General features: G+C 36.2%; 1 protein-coding gene and 1 non-coding gene across 5 annotated transcripts in view; both read left to right on the top strand.

The window, feature by feature from the left end:
* The window catches only part of CNTN1 (contactin 1), a 376722-nt gene that overhangs the window by 239425 nt on the left and 114266 nt on the right, over positions 1-23031 (top strand). For all 4 annotated transcript variants that reach the window (XM_019934617.3, XM_073788827.1, XM_073788825.1 and 1 more), the window contains 3 exons: positions 8272-8422; positions 14000-14127; positions 14437-14612. In XM_019934617.3, the coding sequence (XP_019790176.1) occupies positions 8272-8422; positions 14000-14127; positions 14437-14612 (455 nt within the window). The remainder of the gene's footprint in view (positions 1-8271; positions 8423-13999; positions 14128-14436; positions 14613-23031) is intronic.
* On the top strand, positions 17273-17403 carry LOC117314364 (small nucleolar RNA SNORA18). The gene has a single exon (XR_004529111.1). It is a non-coding gene; the product is annotated as a small nucleolar RNA SNORA18 (small nucleolar RNA).

The following is a 23031-nucleotide window of genomic DNA, read 5'->3' as shown; positions in this document are numbered from 1 at the left end:
TCTTTAATTTCTTTCATCAGTGTCTTATAGTTTTCTGCATACAGGTCTTTTGTCTCCTTAGGTAGGTTTATTCCTAGATATTTTATTCTTTTTGTTGCAATGGTAAATGGGAGTGTTTTCTTGATTTCACTTTCAGATTTTTCATCATTAGTATATAGGAATGCCAGAGATTTCTGTGCATTAATTTTGTATCCTGCCACTTTACCAAATTCATTGATTAGCTCTAGTAGTTTTCTGGTAGCATCTTTAGGATTCTCTATGTATAGGATCATGTCATCTGCAAACAGTGACAGCTTTACTTCTTCTTTTCCGATTTGGATTCCTTTTATTTCCTTCTCTTCTCTGATTGCTGTGGCTAAAACTTCCAAAACTATGTTGAATAAGAGTGGTGAGAGTGGGCACCCTTGTCTTGTTCCTGATCTTAGTGGAAATGCTTTCAGTTTTTCACCATTGAGGATGATGTTTGCTGTGGGCTTGTCGTATATGGCCTTTATTATGTTGAGGAAAGTTCCCTCTATGCCTACTTTCTGCAGGGTTTTTATCATAAATGGGTGTTGAATTTTGTCAAAAGCTTTCTCTGCATCTATTGAGATGATCATATGGTTTTTCTCCTTCAGTTTGTTAATATGGTTTATCACATTGATAGATTTGCGTATATTGAAGAATCCTTGCATTCCTGGAACAAACCCCACCTGATCATGGTGTATGATCCTTTTAATGTGCTGTTGGATTCTGTTTGCTAGTATTTTGTTGAGGATTTTTGCATCTATGTTCATCAGTGATATTGGTCTGTAGTTTTCTTTCTTTGTGACATCCTTGCCTGGTTTTGGTATCAAGGTGATGGTGGCCTCGTAGAATGAGTTTGGGAGTGTTCCTCCCTCTGCTATATTTTGGAAGAGTTTGAGAAGGATAGGTGTTAGCTCTTCTCTAAATGTTTGATAGAATTCGCCTGTGAAGCCATCTGGTCCTGGGCTTTTCTTTGTTGGAAGATTTTTAATCACAGTTTCAATTTCAGTGCTTGTGATTGGTCTGTTCATATTTTCTATTTCTTCCTGATTCAGTCTTGGCAGGTTGTGCATTTCTAAGAATTTGTCCATTTCTTCCAGATTGTCCATTTTATTGGCATAGAGTTGCTTGTAGTAATCTCTCATGATCTCTTTTATTTCTGCAGTGTCAGTTGTTACCTCTCCTTTTTCATTTCTAATTCTATTGATTTGAGTCTTCTCCCTTTTTTTCTTGATAAGTCTGGCTAGTGGTTTATCTATTTTGTTTATCTTCTCAAAGAACCAGCTTTTAGTTTCATTGATCTTTGCTATTGTTTCCTTCATTTCTTTTTCATTTATTTCTGATCTGATTTTTATGATTTCTTTCCTTCTGCTAGCTTTGGGGTTTTTTTGTTCTTCTTTCTCTAATTGCTTGAGGTGCAAGGTTAGGTTGTTTATTCTAGATGTTTCCTGCTTCTTAAGGTGGGCTTGTATTGCTATAAACTTCCCCCTTAGAACTGCTTTTGCTGCATCCCACAGGTTTTGGGTCGTTGTGTCTCCATTGTCATTTGTTTCTAGGTATTTTTTGATTTCCTCTTTGATTTCTTCAGTGATCACTTCATTATTAAGTAGTGTATTGTTTAGCCTCCATGTGTTTGTATTTTTTACAGATCTTTTCCTGTAATTGATATCTAGTCTCATGGCGTTGTGGTCAGAAAAGATACTTGATACAATTTCAATTTTCTTAAATTTGCCAAGGCTTGATTTGTGACCCAAGATATGATCTATCCTGGAGAATGTTCCGTGAGCACTTGAGAAAAATGTGTATTCTGTTGTTTTTGGATGGAGTGTCCTATAAATATCAATTAAGTCCATCTTGTTTAATGTATCATTTAAAGCTTGTGTTTCCTTATTTATTTTCATTTTGGATGATCTGTCCATGGGTGAAAGTGGGGTGTTTAAGTCCCCTACTATGAATGTGTTACTGTCAATTTCCCCTTTTATGGCTGTTAGTATTTGCCTTATGTATTGAGGTGCTCCTATGTTGGGTGCATAAATATTTACAATTGTTATATCTTCTTCTTGGATCGATCCCTTGATCATTATGTAGTGTCCTTCTTTGTCTCTTTTAATAGTCCTTATTTTAAAGTCTATTTTGTCTGATATGAGAATTGCTACTCCAGCTTTCTTTTGATTTCCATTTGCATGGAATATCTTTTTCCATCCCCTTACTTTTAGTCTGTTTGTGTCTCTAGGTCTGAAGTGGGTCTCTTGTAGACAGCATATGTAAGGGTCTTGTTTTTGTATCCATTCAGCTAATCTGTGTCTTTTGGTGGGAGCATTTAGTCCATTTACATTTAAGGTAATTATCGATATGTATGTTCCTATTCCCATTTTCTATATTGTTTTGGGTTCGTTATTATAGGTCTTTTCCTTCTCTTGTGTTTCTTGCCTAGAGAAGATCCTTTAGCATTTGTTGTAAAGCTGGTTTGGTGGTGCTGAACTCTCTCAGCTTTTGCTTGTCTGTAAAGGTTTTAATTTCTCCATCAAATCTGAATGAGATCCTTGCTGGGTAGAGTAGTCTTGGTTGCAGGTTTTTCTCCTTCATCACTTTCAGTATGTCCTGCCACTCCCTTCTGGCTTGTAGGGTTTCTGCTGAAAGATCAGCTGTTAACCTTATGGGGATTCCCTTATGTGTTATTTGTTGTTTTTCCCTTGCTGCTTTTAATATGCTTTCTTTGTATTTAATTTTTGACAGTTTGATTAATATGTGTCTTGGCGTATTTCTCCTTGTATTTATCCTGTATGGGACTCTCTGTGCTTCCTGGACTTGATTAACTATTTCCTTTCCCATATTAGGGAAGTTTTCAACTATAATCTCTTCAAATATTTTCTCAGTCCCTTTCTTTTTCTCTTCTTCTTCTGGAACCCCTATAATTCGAATGTTGGTGCATTTAATGTTGTCCCAGAGGTCTCTGAGACTGTCCTCAGTTCTTTTCATTCTTTTTTCTTTATTCTGCTCTGCAGTAGTTATTTCCACTATTTTATCTTCCAGGTCACTTATCCGTTCTTCTGCCTCAGTTATTCTGCTATTGATCCCATCTAGAGTATTTTTAATTTCATTTATTGTGTTGTTCATCGTTGCTTGTTTCATCTTTAGTTCTTCTAGGTCCTTGTTAACTGATTCTTGCATTTTGTCCATTCTATTGTCCATTCTATCTCCAAGATTTCGGATCAACCTTACTATCATTATTCTGAATTCTTTTTCAGGTAGACTGCCTATTTCCTCTTCATTTGTTAGGTCTGGTGCATTTTTATCTTGCTCCTTTATCTGCTGTGTGTTTTTCTGTTTTCTCATTTTGCTTATCTTACTGTGTTTGGGGTCTCCTTTTTGCAGGCTGCAGGTTCGTAGTTCCTCCTGTTTTTGATGTCTGTCTCCAGTGGCTAAGGTTGGTTCAGTGGGTTGTGTAGGCTTCCTGGTGGAGGGGACTAGTGCCTGTGTTGTGGTGGAAGAGGCTGGATCTTGTCTCTCTAGTGGGCAGGTTCACGTCTGGTGGTGTGTTTTGGGGTGTCTGTGGCCTTATTATGATTTTAGGCAGCCTCTCTGCTAATGGGTGGGGTTGTGTTCCTGTTTTGCTAGTTGTTTGGCACAGGTTGTCCAGCACTGTGGCTTGCTGGTCGTTGAGTGAAGCTGGGTGCTGGTGTTAAGATGGAGGTCTCTGGGAGATTTTCGCCGTTTGATATTATCTGGAGCTGGGAGGTCTCTTGTGAACCAGTGTCTTGAAGTTGGCTCTCCTACCTCAGAGGCAGAGCCCTGCCTCCTGGCTGGAGCACCAAGAGCCTTTCATCCACACGGCTCAGAATAAAAGGGAGAAAAAGTAGAGGGAATTAGTAGACGTATGAGGAAAGAAAGAAGGAAAGGAGGGAAGGAAGGAGGGAAGGAAGGAAGGAAGGAAGGAAGAAAGAAAGAAAGAAGCAAAGAAGGAAAGAAGGCAAGAAGGAACGAAAGGAGGGAGGGAGGGAGGGAGGAAGGAAGGAGGGAAAGAAGGAAAAACAAAAAGAAAGAAGATACAGTAAAAATAAAATAAAGTATAATAAAGTTATTGAATTAAAAAATTCTTAATTAGAAAAAAAAAAAAAGGACGGATAGAACCTTAGGACAAATGTTGGAAGCAAAGCTGTACAGACAAAGTCTTACACAGAAGCGTACACATACACCCTCACAAAAAGAGGTAAAGGGGGAAAAATCATAAATCTTGCTGTCAGAGACCACCTCCTCAATTTGGGATGATTCGTTGTCTAAAGGAGGGAAGGAAGGAGGGAAGGAAGGAAGGAAGGAAGGAAGAAAGAAAGAAGCAAGGAAGGAAAGAAGGCAAGAAGGAACGAAAGGAGGGAGGGAGGAAGGAAGGAAGGAGGGAAAGAAGGGAAAACAGAAGGAAGATACAGTAAAAATAAAATAGAGTATAATAAAGTTATTGAATTAAAAAATTCTTAATTAGAAAAAAAAAAAGGGACGGATAGAACCTTAGGACAAATGTTGGAAGCAAAGCTATACAGACAAAGTCTTACACAGAAGCGTACACATACACCCTCACAAAAAGAGGTAAAGGGGGAAAAATCATAAATCTTGCTGTCAGAGACCACCTCCTCAATTTGGGATGATTCGTTGTCTAAAGGAGGGAAGGAAGGAAGGAAAGAAAGAAAGAAAGAAAGAAAGGACGAAGGTAAAGTATAATAACGTTCTTAAAATTAAAATTGATTATTAAGAAAAAAAATTTTAAGAAAAAACCATGGACGGATAGAACCTAGGACAAATGGTGGAAGCAAGACTATACAGACAAGATCTCACACAGAAGCATACACATACACATTCACAAAAAGAGGAATAGGGAGAAAAATCATAGATCTTGCTCCCAAAGTCCACCTCCTTAATTTGGGATGGTTGGCTGTCTATTCATGTATTCCACAGATGCAGGGTACATCAAGTTGATTGTGGAGCTTTAATCCGCTGCTTCTGAGGCTGCTGGGAGAGATTTCCCTTTCTCTTCTTTGTTCTCACAGCTCACAGGGGCTCAGCTTTGGATTTGGCCCTGCCTCTGCGTGTAGGTCGCTGGAGGGCGTCTGTTTTTTGCTCAGACAGGACGGGGTTAAAGGAGCCGCTGATTCGGGGGTTCTGGCGTACGGAGGCCGGCGGCAGGGAGGGAGGGGCACGGAATGCGGGGCGGGCCTGCGGCGGCAAAGTCCGGCGTGACTCTGCACCAGCCCGAGGCCCGCCGTGCGCTCTCCCGGGGAAGTCGTCTCCGGATCCCGGGAACCCGGCAGTGGCGGGCTGCACAGGCTCCGCGGAAGAGGGGAGTGGAGAGCGACCTGCGCTCGCACACAGGCCCCTTGGTGGCGGCAGCAGCAGCCCCAACGTCTCCCGCCCGCCTTGGGGTCCGCGCCTCCAGCCGCGGCTTGCGCCCGTCTCTGGAGTCAGCGCCCTCAGCCGCGGCTCGCGCCCGTCTCTGGGGTCCGCGCCCTCAGCCGCGGCTCGCGCCCGTCTCTGGGGTCCGCGCCCTCAGCCGCGGCTCGCGCCCGTCTCTGGGGTCCGCGCTTTCAGCCGCGGCTCGCGCCCGTCTCTGGGGTCCGCGCTTTCAGCCGCGGCTCGCGCCCGTCTCTGGGGTCCGCGCTTTCAGCCGCGGCTCGCGCCCGTCTCTGGGGTCCGCGCTTTCAGCCGCGGCTCGCGCCCGTCACTGGGGTTCGCGCTTTTAGCCGCGGCTCGCGCCCGTCTCTGGAGTTCCTTTAAGCAGCGTTCTTAAACCCCTCTCCTCACGCACCAGGAAACAAAGAGGGAAGAAAAAGTCTCTTGCCTCTTCGGCAGGTGCAGGCTTTTCCCCGGACTCCCTCCCGGCTAGCTGTGGTGCACTAACCCCTTCAGGCTATGTTCAAGCCGCCAACCCCAGTCCTCTCCCTGCGCTCCGTCCGAAACCGAAACCCTAGCCTCAGAGCCTCAGCTCGCAGCCCCGCCCGTCCCGGCGGGTGAGCAGACAAGCCTCTCGGGCTGGTGAGTGCCGGTCGGCACCGATCCTCTGTGCGGGAATCTCCCCGCTTTGCCCTCCGCACCCGTTGCTGTGCACTCCTCCGCGGCTTCGAAGCTCCCCCCTCCGCCTCCCGCAGTCTCCGCCCGCGAAGGGGCTTCCTAGTGTGTGGAAACTTTTCCTCCTTCACAGCTCCCTCCCACTGGTGCAGGTGCCGTCCCTATTCTTTTGTCTCTGTTTATTCTTTTTTCCTTTTGCCCTACCCAGGTACGTGGGGAGTTTCTTGCCTTTTGGGAGGTCTGAGGTCTTCTGCCAGCCTTCAGTAGGTGTTCTGCAGGAGTTGTTCCACGTGTAGATGTATTTCTGGTGTATCTGTGGAGAGGAAGGTGATCTCCGCGTCTTACTCTTCCGCCATCTTCCCTTACTCGACCAAAATTTCTTGTTAATTGTTATATATTACAAGAGAAAATGAAAATTTAACAGCTCAGACTGAAAGATCTTTCTGTCTTCAAACCTAAATCTTGCAATCATTAATCTATTAAGGCAGTAATTAAGCAAATTGATCATTTTGAGACTGAGATTAATTCCTGACCATCTTTATATTTGTTTCAATCTATTTTTGTTTATTACCTTTAGGAACAGTGTTTCTCTCTCTTCTTTCCTGAGTTATTTAATTAATTCATTTATTCATCCACCAAATGATTATTGAGTGCTTACTGTGCACCAGATACTAGTCTGTAATAGGCTCAATAAAGAACAAAAGAAAAAAAATATATATATGTATGTATACATGAACATGGTCTAGATTCTGTCACTAGAAATTCAAACATTAGGTAAGCATGGGTCATTTAAATGACTGCACCAAATCAACGATTTTATTAAGACTGAACAGATTCAGAAAAAAGTCTTATTTTCTAGATAAATTTAGACTTTCTAAATATAATCTGATGAAAATTTCTCTCATATTTTATAAGCAATATGTCACCCACAATATTTATTTAGCCTATACAAAATACCACATGCTGTGTTAGGTGTACAACACAGGTTGGTTGTTTACTTATTTATTTCCAATTATAAAAACTCAGACTAAAAAACAATGGGATAACCTAAATCATTTTTATAAAAAGTGTGTTCTTCAGAGCTTGTTAGAAGTGCTGAATCTCAGGTCCACCCCAGATCTATTAAATAGCATTTTACCAAGATCCTCAGATGATTATGATGCACAAATAAAATTTGAGAATCATGGGACTAGATGATGAAGGGTCAAGACCTGGATAAAGATATACTTAGGCCTAGAAAAGCCCCCAGAAAGGACAGTTTTATAGATGATTGGGATGTGTGGAAATAAAAAGATGGAATCCCCCTGGAGTCTGCAAAATGACAAAGAGATTGAGAAATGAGCTAGATGTGGGGACACTAAAGAAAATTAGAGCATATCATCAAGAGAGTAATATTTTTTGAGACTCTATAGCCTGTTTTCATAATTATTGATCTGTACTTTGAAGTAAGGATGAGCTACAGGTGCATTATGTACTTCTCAATTAATTGAAAACATCATTCCCATAACTGTTTGTAGGTTGGTCCTGAAGGCAGGGGTCTCTCTGTTTATTAAGGCATCTCATAGTGTCTGCATGCAGTTGGTACTCAATAAATGTTTGTATAATGAAGGAGGAGTCATATTGTTTACTGAAAAGAGCATGCTTGCAAATCAGACAGATCTAGATTCAAATGTAAATCCCATTTTATACCTTACTGCCTGTGGCACATTTGGCAAATTATAGAATCTTAATAGATATCAGTTCTTTCATCCGTAAGCTGGGGACAGTTCATTCAAAGTGTGACTATGATTACGGATTATGAATATGTGCCAATATTAATAATTGCTCAATTTCCTCTATCCTTTCACTTAACTTCCCTTGCGCAACTGAGTCAAGACACTTGAATTAGGTATTACCTTCAAGGTAAATATTCATACAGCATTTGATTACAACTTAAATGTGTAATAATTAATTCAGTTATCACCAAGAATTATACATTTAAAATGGGTAAATTTTGGTAAGTAAAATATACCTCAATAAAATTTTAAATAAAAGAAAACAATTATTATTATTAGGCATGGAATGTCTGTTGGTCATTGCTGATAACATTTGGTGAGATTAATCTTTTCTATTGATTATTAATCAAAAGGGAATAAAAGATGCTATAGTATAGAAGAAACTTCTGTTTCTTTTTTTAGCAAAAGAGACAAATAATAGTTTACTTTCTTTTAGCTTTGGCTCCAACTTTTGAAATGAATCCTATGAAGAAAAAGATCCTGGCTGCTAAAGGAGGAAGAGTTATAATTGAATGCAAACCTAAAGCTGCACCCAAACCAAAATTTTTATGGAGTAAAGGTACAGAGTGGCTTGTCAATAGCAGCAGGTCAGTCCAGAAACTAGAAATCCGATTGCAACTCAGTACTTGGGAAAGTTTACTTTGTAGAGAACTTGTTTTCATATTCATAGCGTAAATAATTTTTGTTCTAACTTTTCTCCCCAGAAGATATCACAGCTCTAAGGTAAACAGAAATACCCATCACTGTCAGTATCTATTATAAACAGAATTCAATTTTTAGACTTCTAGAGTTTATAAGGAATTTTAAAAATTGAGGCTCAGAGATTTGTGACAAATTGCCCAAGGCCACAAAACTAATTAACAGTGGGAAATAAAATAGGGTCTTTATAATTTTTCCCCTAACAAGGGCTTCTATAGCCATTCATATTTGATTTAATTTTATGCAATTAGCCTATTAAATATTTCGGTAGGGAAATAAAAGGTGATTTTAAAGTACAAATCACCTCTTCCCTCTTCTGAAGTGAACAGGAACTTCTAATCTTCCTAACTATCTATGGGGAGAAGGAATGTTGGGAAATAGGAGAATTGGGATATGAAGGTTGGGGAGCAGCATATTTCAAGCAGGGAGCACAGCATGTGCAAAGGCCCTAAGGCAGAGAGCAGAGGATGTATAAGGAATGTAAGAACTAAAACCAACATGGCTGTCTTTAGAATAAAATGGAGAACAGTTTTAAGGGATGACACATAGTAAGCCAGGTCATTAGTAACAACATTTTCTGTGGCTTCATCTAAGAGTAGTAGAAATCTGTCTAAAGGCTTAAATAGGGGAGGAAAAAAGTAGTTTTTGCCTTTAAAAAAATATTCTAGCAAAAGTATAAAAGATAAATCTTTACAGTAATCCAATAAAGAATGTAAGGTGAGTGTCATCTCTGTTTTGATGTATCTAAAGCCTGGAAAGGTTAAAGTGGCCTTCTGAAAATGTATCAGTAATCTCCAAGCCAGAACTTGAACTTGTGCCATGCTGATATGGAATGAACACATGGCAACACAGTTTTCTTACTAGGATAATCACAAGTATGGTTGTGCATGAGACAAAGCTGTGGTTGGGGAGGGGTGTGCAAGGACAGCAGCTGCTTCCCTGAATACATTAAATTCTACAGGTAATATGTCTGACTAAGATTTATTAACACTTTAACAAAATGATACTAGAAGAATCAGTGTTAAAGGAAAAGTCAATCTGTGCAATACAGGGTTGAAGCTTTAGCAGTCAGATAATGAGTGATGCAGACCATGATCATAAGGTAGTTCCAATTTTAGGTATTCACTACTGCAACAGCCTAGAGCATAGCATTTCCTGTTGGCTGCACTATTAGCTCTCTCTCCTTAATGAAAAGAATCTTGCTCTGATTCTGATGAGGACTCATGCCATGGGCCTCTGCAACCACAAATTTCTCAGAACCATGCTTCATGGATTTGTTTTTCCTAAATACAAACATGTGTTCAAAAAAAGAAAAGTCTAGCTCCTAAAATCTTATTATTCTAGTCCTGTCAATATTTTTAAAGTATTTGAATCAAATTGTATGACCTTTTGATGAAAGAGTCTATAAATCTAATTTTTGCTCACTATGTTAACCCACTAGTAGCTCAGATTATTTAAGTATCTCTTTATTATAGATTTGGTATTTCATGTAAAAATAAGTTTGAATGTTATAAAATAGTATGTATTAAGAAAAGTTAAACTAATAATTACTTTTAGAGAAACATTTCTGTTGAAAATAATATTAAGGAGTAACTGAATAACTGTCTTTGAGCATAACTATAATCTCATTCTGATTAATATAATTACCTAAAAACTGTTCCACATTACTAAGTTATCTCTGTGCCTGGTAAATGGTTTGTAAAATGGCATATGCAGTACTTGCAATCAGGAGAGAGGAAACATAAATCTTGATAAGTTGTAATTAAGTTCTCAATTGTATGATTTTATTTAAGGTTAAAATGATATGCATTCTCCAACAGAATTTCTTTGTAGTTGTTCATTTATAACCAATGGACTGCTATCAACTCTAAAATGGTCTTTATCTGAGCCTTTTATATGAGAGTCTCTCCAAGATTCTTTTCTACCCCAGAGTTGGTGTGCTTTAAACATTAACAAATAAGATGGAGGTTATACTGGAATAATTTTGGCAACAATAAGTGACTACTTTATTAAAGACCAGATGGTTCCTGGCTTGTTTGACTGTTTATCTATATGATCTAATCTGAAAATAAGGATAAGATTCTGATAATTTAACTACATTGACTTTAGAATATGGATCATTATTCAAAAACATCAAGTTCCCTAAATACTCTTACTGAAATTAATTTTAATGTCATGGACAAAGTACCTGAAAGTGTAGGTGAGCTGAACAACACAAGGAAGTATACCCTTTAAAGATGACAATGATCAATTGAGAGCTAATATACGTGAGAAAACTAAGAATATAATGTGGGTTTTAGAAAGATTAATTGTTGCTATTGTTGTTTCCATTGCAACTTGATGATAATTTTCATTGCTTTACGTACAAAATAATTAAATGGGGTGGGGTGGAAAATTGGCTAAGGACTTACACTAGAGCTTAGTGAGAAAAAATGAGACACATTAATGTTAGTACTGTGTTAATATGAGTTCTATGAGAAGCAGATGACAATGCGGGATTAGCCATGTAAGAGATTTATTAATGGCAATGCCTAGGAAGGAAAACAGAAGACTCTTGGTGAAGCCTGGGACAGCCATCTGAGATTCAGGTCTGCTTCCAAATGAAGGGGAAAGGGAAGGAAGGAAGAAAGGCTGGGTAGAAATGGACTGCCGTGCAGATTTAATAGAGTGTGGTAAGACCACTGGAAAGCGTTCCAGCTAAAAATGCCCATCAGAGGAGCCTGATGTCTACCTGGAATATGCAGCCTTAAAATTCCTCCTGGACTCAGTCATTGGCTGAGAGCAACCTGTGGAAAGTGTTGTTTTGGCTCAAACACAGTGATGGATTTCTGAGTGCAGCAGCTAGAGCTGTGGATCAGTTACACTCCTCACAGTGAGAGAACATAGAGGGACATTGGCATAGCTTCCACAATATCAAATAATTACTTTTATGTTTATGTTTATATTATGCTATTACATTATTTCTTCAATAAGTAAAAAGTATTCTGAAATGAGCTTAAGTTGGAACTGGAGAGTTAAAGACGAGCAAGGAAATTATGGAATATATTATTGGTGAAATTTTTGGTGTTTTCTTATATGGAGATTTTTATTAATAAAGTATGTATGTAGTAATTGTCCTTTATGAAGCTCTGCTCTTAAAATGGAATATATGGAGAATTGTTGGCATGTGTTTGTACAAAGCTTCAGAGATAAATTAAGGTTTTGGAAATTATATATTTAAGGAAAGTAAAAATCAGATCTAAATAGACATTTCTCCAAAGAAGACATACAGATGGCCAATAGGCAAATGAAAAGATGCTCAGCATTGCTAATTATTAGAGGAATGCAAATCAAAACTACAATGAGGTACCACTTACACTGATCAGAATAGCCATTTAAAAACTCTACAAATAGTAAATGCTGGAGAGGGTGTGGAGAAAAGGCAACCCTCCTACACCCTTTGCCACACCCAAAAGCGTGGCAAAACTCCACCCTTTTGAGGGTGTGGAGGTTCCTCAAAAAACTAAAAATAGAGTTTCCGTATGATGCAGCAATCCCAATCCTGAGCATATATCCAGACAAAACTATAATTTGAAAAGATACATGCACCCCAATGTTCATACAGCATTATTTACAATAGCCAAGACATGGAAGCAAGCTAAATGTCCATTGACAGATAAATGGATAAAGATGTAGTATATATATATACAATGGAATATTACTCAGCCATACAGAAGAATGAAATAATGCCATTTGCAGTAATATGGATGGGCCTAGAGATTATCATACTAAATGAAATAAGTGAAAAAGAGAAAGATACTATATAATGTCACTTGTATGTGAAATCGAAACTATGACACAAATGAACTTATTTACAGAACAGAAACACATTCACAGACATAGAGAACAGACTTGTGGTTGCCAAGGCGGAAGGAGATGTGGGGGGATGGATGGGGAGTTTGGGATCAGCAGATGCAAAGTATTATATATAGGATGGATACACAATAAGGTCCTACTGTAAAGCACGGGATAGTCAATATTCTGTAGTAAACCATAATGGAAAAGAATATCAAAAATTTAAAAATAAAATAAAATCCAATGACAGGCAATCCAATATTGAATGTAAGTGCAAGGCATTATATAGTAAAGTTATATAATAAATATATAAATTATATGTAATATATCATAATATATGTAATATTAATGTAATATAAATTATATGTAAGAGTTAGGTATAATAAGGTTACAAATAATGAGTTTTCGGTCTCCTGACTCCAAGGAAGAGGCAGACAGGCAGAGGGAATACATTTAAGTTCTATTAGTATGAAAGATTTAGTTTCTGTTCATAGAAGAATTTCCTAAAAGTAATCTGTTACAGAAGCTTTTACTAAGGTAGGTTTTACAGTATCATCCTTTGAAATTTCCTAAAATTAAAATATGTTTGTATTCCTCTGTGGCTGTGGAAATGACAGTCTATTCTAACTACCAAGGCTGAAGTCCTGGGGTCACATTCCTGGAAGATCTGGGCTCACTTTTTTCAGGCCTATGACTGATCTAAGTCTGTCTCACAGTGGTTTAAAAGTCATTTTATGGTGGCATGTAGAGAGCCACTGCTTCAGTTAAACTCTATGTAGTTCATACATTCAAAAACAGGTTGATCGAGTGCCTACTCATTGTTTCATGTCTCACTCCTTAAGGAATTCCTGGAACATAGTTTTTTGTTTTTTCCTAATGATTGTATACGTTAATGAATATGTTACCTTGAGATGGGGCCACAAACAAAGCAGATACAAATTCCTGACATCAGGATGCTACCATCTAATGCAAGGATAGATTAACAAGTAAAGCTGAAGTATGTCTGATGAAATATGTGTTAGGAAGAAAAATCTGGGAAGAGGGATATCATGGGGAATGCCAGGACAGCAGCAGTGCCATGGGTGGGTGTGTGCATGCCATACTAACTAGAATTTATCAGACAAAGCTTTACTGAAGGTGCCACTGTGCAAAACCCTGAAGGTTGTGAGAAACAGATTGTGAAAACGACCAGGGCCTAAAAGGGCAAACCAAGGGCTGTGGCTTTTACTATGCATGAGATGGAAAACTCACTGGAGGCTTCTGAGCTGTAGAGTGACATCACTGAGCCAAAGAGTGACATTGTATTACTTATGTGGTGTATGTCTTCATGTCTGGCTGACATGTGGGAAAAGAAACTGTGTAGAGGCAAGGTTGGCAGCAGGAGGACAGTTCGAGATTACTGTGATAAGTCCAAGAAAAAGATGAAGGTGGTTTTCCAAAAAAACTTGATGCTGAGAAAGAATATTCTAAACAAAGGCTAGAATGTTTCATCTTGAAAAAAGTCTCTGTCAAGCAATTTATGTAAAACTTTAATGATACTAAGATGTTAGTGTTTTTAATCTAAGACATAGAATAGTAACGTATTTCATTAAATTAATTTTGTGAAATATGTATTTCTTTCATTTCAATAGAATAGTCATTTGGGAAGATGGCAGCTTGGAAATCAATAACATTACAAGGAATGATGGAGGTGTCTATACATGCTTTGTAGAAAATAATAAAGGGAAGGCTAATAGCACTGGGACTCTTGTTATCACAGGTAGGAAACCATTTGATTAACTTTACTTTTTTTTTTTAAGTTTGACAGTGCTTAATTTCTAATGTACTATAAGACATGATTCAGCACTAAGCTTATAAGACAATCCACGTTTTGATGTTTCCATTTCAAAAGGCTTCTGTGCAAATCTCTTGTTTGATGAAACTATTCTTGGAATTTAAATTTGTAAACATCTTATTGTTTTGCACAGAGATTTCAACTATATTGATTTTTATTTTTTAATGTACTACATAATATGGTGTCTCATATTTTTTTGAATTGTGGTTTACTCCTTTATTTAAAAATGTATAGATCCCACACGAATTATATTGGCTCCAATTAATGCCGATATCACTGTTGGAGAAAATGCAACCATGCAGTGTGCCGCTTCCTTTGATCCTGCACTGGATCTCACATTTGTTTGGTCCTTCAATGGCTATGTGATCGACTTTAACAAAGAGAACATTCATTACCAGCGGAATTTTATGGTATGTGTTTTATTTTTCATCTTATTAACATCCCAACACCCCCCATGTGTCTGCATTGCACCTGCTATTACCATAATCATGTACATGAGACTGGAAAACAGGTAAAATTTTTTCATGGGTCTCCTTATATTAATTGTAGTATTCCTGAACCTTTCTAAAAATGGCTAGCCCTGAGGATTTTGGTAGCGATATTAATCAATAAATATTCATAGTGCTTTAGGTCCACTTCCTCTTTATTATAATACAATTTTTATATTAATGTGTACTCTGCCTCATTATATCTGTACTATAGGTTCTAAGTGCCTTCACATTCATTTTAAACTAAGTAAGAGCACAGAACTTATCCTTTGTTATAGTGATGACTTTATGGCATTTATTTTATTCTTTGAGGGTAAGAAATAGACAAGCTATATATGTGGGAGGGTTTGGAGAACTAGTCCATGCAATTTTTGAAAGGGTTAAATGGCTGTATTTTAAGAATAAGAAAGCTTACATGATACAAGTCCTATAATTAAGCATAGTGGTATCGTTGTATAGAAATGAAAATAGAGGAAAAAGACTGGGAAGTAACGCAAGTATAACAACTTGCATAGGAACACACTTGTTGCACTGATAGGGCTGCCTAAATTACAGTGTATTTAAAGGGCAAATTGATCACTTCTTCTTCCAGTCTGTTCTTTAGAAAGGCAATCATTTAGGAACCTAAAGACCTATTTAGAACATACATTTAGTCAAGAAAACTTTAATTCTAATTTTAGAAGTCAATTTTTAATAAAAGTTTGAATTAACTCAGTAGAGTATTTAAGATTTTCAAGTCCTACGAACTCTGAAGTTTGATATGTATCTATTATAATATTATGTTTTCAAATTGTCTCTTTCAAAAAAATTCTTCTAGAACTTTCCACTTTAAAAAGCCAAAACAAGTTTTCAGTCAGGTTAAGATTGTTTTTAACTGGATGGAAACATTTATTCTTAAATTTTTATTAGATAGATTCATAGAACAATTATCAATACAGTATCAATGTTTGTGCCTTCTATATGTTAACTGTAATTCCAGTTTCTTTCTTTTTAATCTAACAGATCTAGCTAAAACTGTACATCTACAGTGAATCTACTGTCTTTCAGTTTCTGAAACAAATTTATACTTTAAAAATAAACAACTGGGAATTTGTAGAGAATGATTTTAACATTATACCATGTGATATTTTTTCTTTATATATCTATTTTGATGTGCTTAATTATAAGAATGCCCAACATTAATAAATTTGGCACCATTGTCTTTAATAATTTCTTCAAATTGTGTTTTGTTTTGCAAGAAAAGCAAATACCACTCAGTTTTTACTCATTTGAAGAAAAGAAGTGAGCTAAACAGAGATTTTATTTTAAAAAAGTAGACTTTTGAATTTGCTTGATGTTATATATTGAATATTTTCTAAAGTGCAACAAGCATAGTTTATACAAGTAGTTACTTATAGCTGCAGTAGAGTCTCTGAAAATAGATTTGAAGGTATAACTTACCCTAAGTTACGCTGAAACTTCATATGTGGAGCCTCTTTATGTTCTTTAAAATAAGTTACTTTATGTTGATTGACGTAAATAAACATTTCAAAAAAAGAAATGAAGGAAGGAAGGAAGGGAGGGAGGGATGGAAAGAAGAGAAAGAAAGAGAGAGGTGCGGGGGGAGGAGGAGGAGAGAGAAAAAGACAAAAAAAGAGAAATAAGATAAAAGAGACCCATGGCTTGAAAAAAGAGAAAAGTAAACCACTGAAAGACTAATTAAGAAATAATTATTACATTAGGTCATAACAATGTAAGAGACTTTGGTCATCACCAACTGTACTCCTTCCTTTTGTGGATGTTAGCCACAGGGGTTCAGGTTGTTGCCCCTCAGGGAAGCCAGAGCAGACCCTGACTCTGAGCCCATACTCTGGCTTCAGGGGCTCAGTTTCAGCTTCATTCCACCATATAAGAAGCATAATAACAATCAGCGGCATAAAACATACTCACTGGTTAAGTATGCAACTTCAGTGAGTAAAAGTATCAAAGACACATTTTTAGCACTTTGTAGATGGACAAGTCGATTTAACTCTGTAAATAATTAAAAAACCCAGATAAGAAATGTATTTTGAATTATTAAACTTAATTCTGCCTTTTGAACCTAAGAAAGATCTATGAAGCTTTCCCTTGCATCCTCCTTCTCTTTTAAAGCAAACTTCAAAGTCACACTTCACTGCTAAATGTACCACACAAATTTGAGTAAAACACCATATGGGTCTGATCTACCTTTTGGAAGCCAGTCCTAATGGCTAGTAATTGCTCCTGGGGTCACTAATAGAACACTCAGAAGGAGGGGTTCTTCCAACCTAAAGCTCAGTGAATGAAAACATAACAGGGATGGCAGGTATTGGGGAAAGCAAATTCGAAGGAAGGAACACTGCTGCCTGCGTTTGTCTGTTATTCAAATTGCACTAGCAAATATGTCAGTATATAATTTTTTGGTTTTTTAAATCATGTTTTTATATTTTATTTAATTCTGGCAATATTTCAATTATTGAATATCACTTGTTCATTTAAAAATATAGTACTGAACCCATACCACAGCAGGAATAGTGATAGGCACTAGGGTGTATAAAACAGTGAATAAGACGAACACAGGCACTGTTGAGGTCTATCCCAATGGGACTTTTTCTGCAGACCTACATTGTTGGAAATGCCTCACAGAGTAACCGTGTGGTTTCCTTTACTGAGAGAACTACGTGTTAGATTTGTGGGAAAGAACTTCAAGATAGCTGCTAATAAACTATGAAAAACCTAACAGTCAAACTTTTTATCTTGGGTATTGGCATATCCCAATGATCTGTACTGTTCTAAGGTGTGATAGCTTAAGAGTAAATATGGTTTGAACTTAATGCATGTTTAGAGGGTGTCTAAAATTCAGTGCCAGGCAGATCCATCTCCTTTGACCCTAAACATGGTCCTAAAGTAAATTGCTTGAGGAAATTGGATCCCAAAGATTACAGGTGGGGAATTTTGAAGTGTGTCCATATTCCACTGGAGATCAAAGAAGCCCAACTAAAAGAATTGTGGACCGACAACATGACAACTGTGGATTGAGACAAAATTCTTTTTGAAAGGGTTATCTTGAAAATTATGGATCAAACATTGGAGAAACCAAGGTGATTGGCAGTGGAAGGAATCAGAACATGTGAAATTCCTTAAAAATGTATTGACTTAAATAATTTTGCCTGTGTTACACATAATAACAAAAAACTCTTTACACTTTTTGTAGGAACAAAAGACAAGCACAGATTCTGATCCAAAATAAATCAGAGCTATCCTATGAGTTTAAAATTTAAATATAAATGACTTGGTAGCTATCACAGTTAACAAAACTGATGTCATTGTCACCATCATGTTTTAATAATTTTAATTGCTAAAAATTAATATCAGAAACTCTAATTCATGAAGAATATAGACATAAAAATTTACACTTTTAATTTTAAGAACCTAAGTTTTTATTTTCAAGTTTGGCTTCAATAATACATTATATTTAATAATCAAGCATGCTGTGAGTTTAGCTTGCTATTCTTGATCTTGACCACCATGTGGCAACCGTGCCTAAGGTTTCAAATTTCACAGCCTGACCTACTTGGAACTTGAAGCTTTATGAAATTAAACAAATTATAATATATCTATCATATATATATAATTATAATATATCTAATATATCTATATCAAATTAATTATATCTAAGATGTGTGATTTAAATTTTTTTCTTTATACTTTTTCCAATTATATTAATATAATTATCAGGAAAAAAGTAACTATATATTTTTGAAGATGTGCATTTCTTTTAAGAATTTATAGTGACCTATAAAAGTTAAATATATAAATAACATTTCTATTACATTTATGATCCTACTTTATGTAAAACTCTTTTGAATTAATTAGTTTTAAAATGTAGCTATTAATTTTAAAGTTGTAAGTAAACAATACCGATTATAGAAAAAATATTAAGAAGTTAAATATCTAATTTACCTGTCATGTTATTTATTCTTTCACTATTCAATAAATATTCACTGAGTGTTACATCATTATGTAACTAGGGTCAGTAAATGTTTCATTTGAACTTGAATTTATGCGTTGATGTTAAGTATATATATGTATATATACATATATATATGAATTACAAATTTCATAACTTTGGAGCTTTGATACAATAAGCTTATAAGTAGTTTATCTGGCATTCTTTTATTCTGTCAAATTTATATGGCAAATACCTATATTTTTCAAGTCCAAATATAAAATGATTTCTATTTTGATTTTCCAGTTCAATAGCTACTTACTCGTTTAGAGTAAATACAAAAGCGGAGTCATTTTACTTACCAATTTAATTTATAATCCCTTTTGTTCTATAAAGGATGTAAGACTATCTACCAAAAAATATGTATTTGTAATATATCATTTTATTCCTTTCTCATGGTGGTACCTGATCTGCAGAAATTTTTTTTCAGGAGCTATCTAACTTTTGACACCCACTTTGAGTCATTTTCCTTCAACTATTTGACAGTTCTCCCTGTCAGAGCCATTATTTTAGTTAACCACGTTGAGTTTCTTAAACTTTCTAATTCTGGTATTGCTGCTATAATACCTTTTTTTCTGTTTACAAATAAATGTTAAAATTAAAGTTCAGTTAGAAGATTTTACATACCTGCTTTGAATTCATAAATATCATATGAATTGTTCAGAGGCTTTGCCACAACCAGAGCTCTAGGCTCCATTAAGCTTAATCTAGAGTCAGTGATTAAGCCTCTCTAAGTTTCAAATTTCCCCCTCTGTAAACTTTTATTAGTAATTCACTTATTTCATTCAGCTTACTTCATTGGGTTTGCAATACTGGTTACTTCATAATATTTTTGTGAGAATTCAATGAAAGAATGCCTATAAAGTTCTTGGCACAAGATCTGGCAGGTTATTACTAATACTTTTCATAATAGAGCAATCATTCTACATCGAAAATTCCAGAAGCTTTTGCCAGATAGTTTTTTTCTGGTTATAGATCTCATTTTTCATGATTGATATTTTGCACTGCTTGCTCTACTGGATACCTAGTTTGAGACAAAAGATTCTAGGTATTTCCTTGCTGAGGGCAATGGAGAGGTAATAATAGTCAACATTTTACTGAGTGCTTGCTGTTTAGCCAGCATTGGATTAAATGCTTTTCATGTATTTCTCAGGTGATCTTCATAGCAGTCCTCTATGGAGCACATATTACTGTGATTTTTTTCTCAATTTCTGAGGTGGGGAAACAAGATTTGAAACGTTAAGTAACTTGTCTAAAGTCATACAACTTACTGGTGGCAGACAGAGGATTTGAAACCAAGGTGGTTTGATTGTAGACCCTGTGGTCTTCACCACTTGTTTCTAATCCATTGACTGGTACTCATGTCTATATCTATTTAAATAACCTCCCTCCCATTATCTGAAACACTATAAGACAGCAGTTGAACAGCAGTTCAACTCCTAACTTATTCTATAATCTTGTTTAATGAACATTTTATGTTCAAAGTTATCCAAATTACTTTATTCTCCCTACACGATTAGAAACCTTTGCATCACATTGTAAGTCGAGTCTACAGAGTTTCAGATTGCCTAACTATAAAACTCTAGGCAGTTCTTAGTGATCTCCTTTAGAGAGATAGGTTATGTGTGTGTGTTTGCAGGTGTGTGGACATGCATTTGTTCTGACTGTATAGACAGCATTCAAAACCAAAGTAGACAGATTTCTTACCCTAAGGCTGAAAGAAAATATTAATTCTACTGAACATGTCACAGAAATGTGTTTAAATCTGAAACATGTATCTCATACTAGAAGAACAGAATTTGAACAGATGTTTTGCTTCTGTGCATGCAAAAAGAGAGAAAGAGAAGCAGTAATAAACAGAAGTCATTTTTTTTTGTTTTTTCAATTTCATTGGCTCTCTGTCATTATTGAACAAGAAGGTAAAGATTGTCCAGAGTTATGGGGCAACAGGTTACAGCAGAAAAGGAGTGTTAGGCCATAATCCAGACTAAGACAAGAATCAAATTAGAGCTGAAGAAATAGCAGAAAACCAAGAGGGCACAGTGAGATGATGTAAGCCCTAAAATGGTTATTCTAAACCAGGAACAATTTTTCTCCCTAGGGAAATTTGGTCATATTTGGAGACATTTTTGTTTATCACAACTGCAGGCAAGTGGTGTATTACGGGCACCTGTCTAGCACGGGTGCTGCTAAATATCCCATAATGCTGAGGACAGTCCTCCACGACAGAGAATTAACTGGTCCAAATTATCCATAGGGTCAAGATTGAGAAATGCTGTTCTCAAGGGAGATTTTTTTTAAAAAGACTTAAGAAAAAAGGGACTGAAAAGTTTTAAGCATAGTATGTTGGAAACAAAGAGAAGTTATATTATTTTGAGCAAATGAGAGTGCTGAAGACAAAAAAAGAAATTATAAGAGGATAGATAAAGCATTTTTCAAAATATTATCAGAAGTAGAGGATAGACTGCATGTGTTTCGCGAATTCAAGACTCTTTAAATTTTGGGAGAGAGAAAGAAATATGTGAAATGTCCCCTGACATAGTTCTGTGGTCCACACAAAACCCACAAAGGCAGGCTACCTGTGCCCAAATTGTTTCTCTACTAAGGGTAATTAACTGGAAAAGAGAGAATTCTATCATCCCTCATTCTGTCTGAACTTTCTCTACCTCCCTTTCATTACCCTAATAAGACTTGACTTACACCTAACTATTCTATTTTATTTTGCTATTTTCTAGATCATCACACTTCCAGGGCAGAGATCATGCCAGCTAAAGTTATTCTCTAGCAGAATCCCAGAGTCTAGACTTTAGGAAGCATTTGTCAAAGATAAGGTTAAATATTTGGAATTAAGCACATATAGCAGCAAGTCTTTTTTCTTCAGAAATGTACTGGTTTGGAGAAATTTCTAAAAATTCATTCAAAATTAAAGTCCCATTTGTTTTACATAGAACTCCTTGCATACTTAATCATCACTGGAATAATTATTCTGGCTCTTTATGCTTGCAAAATACAGTGTGTATATAAAATAAAAAGGAGGGGAAATAAACATATAAACTTTTGGTGTCTTAGGAATTTTATTTTATAATTTTACATTGTCAATTTTGATGTTTTATTTACTATATCACATTAGAAATATACTATTTTGTCATTAGCTCTCATATTCCCAAAAAACTAACTAATTTTTTAAAAAACTAGTTTTTAAAACAGAACATTATCTAAAGATCTGGAATTTTGTTGTTGTTTTGCCCTTGACAAGTTATATGATCTTGGGCAAAACAGTCAATCTGTGCCTCAGGCTTCTCATCTGTCATATGAGGAAGTTGGGCCACACCAGAAGTTTTGAAAAACAGCAACAGAAGGTTTTTAGCAGCAGAATTCTTTTTGCAAAGAAAATTTAAATTAGAACCCCAATAAATATCAAAGATGAAGGTAAAGTTGGTCTGACTGAAAAAATTGTACCCATGTTTGTGAGCATGTGTAGGAGACCAAAGCCTTAACTATAGGGCATCTCACATCTTCCTGTCCCAAAACACATCCCATTCTGATCCCTTCTTTCTACCAAGTGATCCATGAAGGTCTTCAGAACCCTAAGGCTAATGGAAACCAATTTAAAAACCATATAAATTAAACAGTGTTCAAGTTTTCTTTCAACTCAAAAATATGGGTTCTAAACCCAAGGCTTTGATGGTTTTGTCCATCATTTAAAATGCTTAGTAGACATCGAAAAGAAAATTTCCTTCCTTATGAGTTTTAATTTAAAATGGTCCGATTGATCAAAATTGAACTCTTCAGCCATCAAAATAGCCAGATTCAGGGATATTCAACGTCTCCATGGATCAAGTAAGTACGGGGTGACCTCTCAGTAATTATCCTAAACTATTTCCCTAATATATTTAAGGATGTATATTTGTAATGATAATACTTATTTTCATAAGATTTTGTAAGTTATGTCTTTTTAAATTTTTTTTACATTCAGGCAAACTTAATGCTGATGCATTACTTAAAATAACACTAACTTGAATATTAGATCATATTAGGAAATTAATGTTAATTATGTTGTGTGTGATTGTGTGTCTGTGATTATTTAAGAGAATGGTTTTACCGTTTTGGAGATTCAATTTAATATTTTGACGAATGAATTACGATGGTATCAGTAATTTGTTCTTTAAGGATTCAACAATAGATAGACAGCTAGATAATTAGATAAAGTGAATATGGCAAGAAGTTTACAACTGTTGAATCTAATTGGTTAGTATATGGGTGGCCATTGTACTATTCTTTCTATTTTCTTATGTTTGAGCATTTAAATAGGTTAAAAATTAAAGAAAGAAAATA

Source organism: Tursiops truncatus, chromosome 11, assembly GCF_011762595.2.
Source record: "Tursiops truncatus isolate mTurTru1 chromosome 11, mTurTru1.mat.Y, whole genome shotgun sequence".
In the NCBI taxonomy this organism is placed as follows: Eukaryota; Metazoa; Chordata; class Mammalia; order Artiodactyla; family Delphinidae; genus Tursiops; species Tursiops truncatus.
This window is presented reverse-complemented; position numbering and strand designations above follow the sequence as displayed.